This window comes from Bison bison, unplaced genomic scaffold (assembly GCF_000754665.1).
Source record: "Bison bison bison isolate TAMUID 2011002044 unplaced genomic scaffold, Bison_UMD1.0 scf7180017864036, whole genome shotgun sequence".
NCBI classification, from domain to species: Eukaryota; Metazoa; Chordata; class Mammalia; order Artiodactyla; family Bovidae; genus Bison; species Bison bison.
Genome location: NW_011494608.1, coordinates 833,023 through 837,006, shown reverse-complemented (window position 1 = coordinate 837,006; position 3,984 = coordinate 833,023). Strand labels below are relative to the sequence as shown.

The following is a 3,984-nucleotide window of genomic DNA, read 5'->3' as shown; positions in this document are numbered from 1 at the left end:
TGGGATGGGGTGGGAGGTGGGAGGGAGGTTCAAGAGGGAGGGGAGATGTGTATACCAATGGCTGATTCATGTTGATGTACAGCAGAAACCAACACAATATTGTAAAGCAATTATCCTCAAATTAAAGATAATTAAATTTTTAAAAATATCAATTGGATGAACTGAGGAAGGTCTTATGTATATAAATAGATAGCATTTGATGCAGCAACGCCCCCCACCCCCAACAATGTAGGCCGTTTCTCTTAGCACATGGGAAGTCCTCGATACATGTAGAAGGGGGAATAAAAAAAGCAAAGAGATGGAGAAACAAGGCCTGCCTGTGGATCACCTTTATCATATGTTACATTCCCGAACATACTTGGCTGTGTTTCTGAGCTCTCCGCCCTGTCCAGCTCCTGGATTTATCTCTTCCTGCGCTGGCTTCTTCCTCCTTCAATTACAGAACTTTGATAATGTTTTACTCTCTGATGTGAAGCTTCCTTGGCAGTTCTCACTGACTTTTTTTCTTCCATATAAACATTTATCATCATTTTTTTTTCCTTTAAACACCCCCAGGACCCTGAGTGGACTCACAGTGCCCTTATATGTGAGCTTGGGGAAGATGAGCATGGCTGGAACCTGGCTCTAAAGCAAAGTGCAGGTTGACAGTATGCGTCTCCCAGCCCTCTCTGGGGGCATTAAGGCTCTGTCTGGGGAGCTCCTGAATCACACAGCAGTGTTAGGGGATTACCGTGGGTCCCCAGAGAAGGTCCCGGTCAAGAGGAGAGGAGAGGTACCCCGTCTCCTCTCGGAAGCCTTCCCTCAATCCTGCTGTTGGATTCCCAGCTCCTGTGCTGCACGTCCCCTCAGCTGAGCCTGTGGACCTGTAGCCCCTCTTTCCCAGGGGAGAAAGTACCTCCCTTCTGAGGAGGTGCTCGGTGTTCCCATGTACTTGGACACCCCTCCCCACAACATCTCTCTCTCCTCCTCCTCACTCAGACCTCGCTACCATACCCCTCTCACCTCTTCTCCATCCACCCCCTGTCCTCCCAGACACAGCAGCTCTGAAATAAAGGCTGCTGTGGCACCTCCTGGTTGCTCGGGTCTGCAGGAAAGAGTGGCATTTGGCAAAAAAAATCTAAGTTTGAATGCTTCCACTTACTGATGGTAAGACCCTGGGCAAGTCCCCGGCTTGCACTTGTCTCTATTTCTTTCATTCATAAAATGGAATTAATATCCTTTTTATTTGGTTCAGCACCAATTAGTAGGCGAGAGCCACACAAGGCAGGGAGGATTCAACAGCGAGTCACCAGCTCTACCTGCCCACATCATGCACTCTACCGTGCTTGGAGGAACACCCATCTCCCAGCGCCTATGAGCAACTGGCCCATGGTCAGCTCTGAGCCTCAGATCTGGTTGAATCAGAACCTGTGTCTTTGAGCCCACGGGCAAGTAGCTTACCCCCTCCAGCCTCAGTTTCCTCATCTGGAAATGGGGCACATCAAATCCCAAGAAAGCTGTCTGTGGGAGTGGGTAATGAACTCCCTCCCGCCGTCCTCCACCAGCCTCTTGGCCTCACTCCTGGCAGCAGGCCCTGGCCCGGGCCGTGGGCTCTTGGATTCAGAAGCTCTTTGCAGCTGCCCACCTCCTGCCCGCCCTGTGCCTGCTCCCCGCCCCGAGCCCGCTGCCTGGCTCCGTGCTGCCACGTGTCTCGCTCCCTGGCTTCTCGGAGGTGCAGACCTTCCTCCCTTCCCCTCGGTGTGCCCCAGGATGGAGGTGGGAGACACAGAACGCTCCAGGTCCCCCTGAACCAGCGGGTATCTTCTATAGGACCCAAACGTGCATGCTTCATAAACTGTAGAGAGCTGTGCAAGCCCAAGGCGGTTGTGGTTGGAGAATCCTCACGAGTCCTGTGGCACAAGTGAGCGCTTTTGTTGAAAGCTGGCCTTTTCCTTCCAACTTTCCTTGGTCTTTTCCACCCCCTCTTGTAGTATCTCCAACACTTGGAGACTCATTTTCCAAACCCAAAAGCTAGAAGTCTAACAACAATCTTCCTCACTTTACGCTGCTCAGAGAGAGTGAGTGACTAGCCCGAGGTCACACAGCGAGTCTGGGCAGACCTCTGCTTGGAGTCCAGGCCCCCTGACTACCATTTCCTCCGAGTACCCCCTTTCTACTGCATTTCAGGTGGGAAATAAAGGGCATAGAAGTCCTGTTTGGTTTGATTCCCGAGGTACTGGCCGTGATCCCCGTCCTGCCAGGACCAGCTGTCCCCAGCAGACCGACTCCTCACCCTGGGGCTCACCCTGGCTCCTCAGCGGACACTTCCCTGCCCGCCCCCCAACATTGCAGCCCTTCTCATCCCGCCCACCCGCACAGCAGGGCCGGTGGGGACAGTGCCCCTCGGGGCAGGACTCACCGTGGCCAAGGTGCTGCCCGCTGCTGCTGCTGCTGCCACTGCCACCAGCGTCCAGGGCAGTAACCACCTCATGCCTGGAGGTCGGTGGCCAAGGCATCTACGGAGTAGCCCAGAGGATCCCGCCACTTCTCGGGGGAGTTGGACCGAGACTGACCTGGCCCATCAGAAGTGCCAGATACGCCTCTTCCCGCAGCCCTCGGGGGGTTTTATTAAAGCAAGATCTGACGTCAGGGTTAAGGACAAACCCTGCATTTTCCTCTGAAAAACTTTTCCTGTCTCTTTCTTTTTTTTTTCTTTCTTCCCTCTGTCCCCACCTCCAACCCAAGCTTGGCCAGCCTCCCCGGCTCTGACAGCTCTTAAAGGGAAAGTTACAGGGCTGTGATTTCACACCGGGGGTGGTAAAACCTCACAGAAGGAACCGGGGTCATCCTCCCTGGGCATTTCTCAAAGGTGGGGAGGGGGAGCCAGTGGAGGGTACCAGGTGGAGGCGGAGATCCAGTTTCAGGGCCTGGCTCTGGCAGGGGCTTTGAAAGCACTCCCAGTGGAGAAAATCAACTCCCTCCCATTCCCTCCGGCTGCTCCTACTTCTGGTTTGCATTTGTCATCTTTCACTCCTCTCTCTCTCTGGCTGCAAGAAAAGAGGATGGCTTTAGTCCACTGAGCTCGAAATGGTAGGAATTCACAAATGAGCTCAGAACTGGAGCCCATGATACCATCATTACCCCCTCTACAAATTAAAGCCCTGGTTTCAATTTGTGGGCATTCCCTCCCCTACTCTTAGCCTGAAGTCTTGGGTACTGGCGGGCTACAGTTCATGGGGTCGCAAAGGGTCAGACATGACTGAGCGACTAACACACACACACCCTTGGGTACTGGGGCTGTCTCCTGCATCTGGGTGCTTGTTGTCCCTGGTGGGTTGGGGGTGCCTGGCCGTTATGCTCTGCAGCACACTTGTCTCCTTTGGAGCCTGGTCTGCCCTCGTCCAGCCCCCTCACCCGCATGGGGACCTTAGCCACAGATTCCTGTTGGTTGGTTACTGACCACCCTTCTCAGAGCCACCAGAGCGAACCTTGGCGAACAGAACTAAGGCGATGGCATTCTCCCGGTCCCAGCCTCCCTAAGCCTGCCCATTGACTTAGCATGGAATTCCCAGTCCTGGCATGGCCTCTGGGCCAGCTGCCTCCCTGACCTCTTTTTTTCTCTTGCCTCTCCCACCTCTGCACTGCACTCAGCCTCGGTGGACCCCGTGCTGCTCGTCTCATTCCCCAGCAAACTCCCATCCCTGCACCTCAGTGGAAGCCCTCTCCCCTGCGGTTTTCATAACACTCATGCCATGTCTTCCCTTTCCCTGTAACTTAAACAAGGGGATGCTGAACCACGTGTGGCTGCTTGGAAGCGGTAGCAGGTTTGTGTCTGTGGAGGGAGTTTATGACCATGTCTATGGTCATAAGGTAAGAGGTGGCTCTGATGATTTCTCCATTCACTGACCTAAGGGTGGGCCTCTTTATCCGATTCTGGCCAATGAAACAGAAAGAGAAATTTGTTGGGTACTCCTAGAAAGGATTTCATTTCTCAGGAGGTGGAAC

At 53.8% G+C, this 3,984-nt stretch overlaps 1 protein-coding gene across 1 annotated transcript in view; it reads right to left on the bottom strand.

Annotated features, from left to right (window-relative positions):
• Window positions 1-2,662, bottom strand: part of WISP1 (WNT1 inducible signaling pathway protein 1) — a 32,063-nt gene extending 29,401 nt beyond the window's left edge. Inside the window, exon 1 of the mRNA XM_010834776.1 lies at window positions 2,399-2,662. Within this exon, the coding sequence (XP_010833078.1) occupies window positions 2,399-2,470 (72 nt within the window). The 5' untranslated portion in view covers window positions 2,471-2,662. The remainder of the gene's footprint in view (window positions 1-2,398) is intronic.
• Window positions 2,663-3,984: the final 1,322 nt, after the last annotated feature.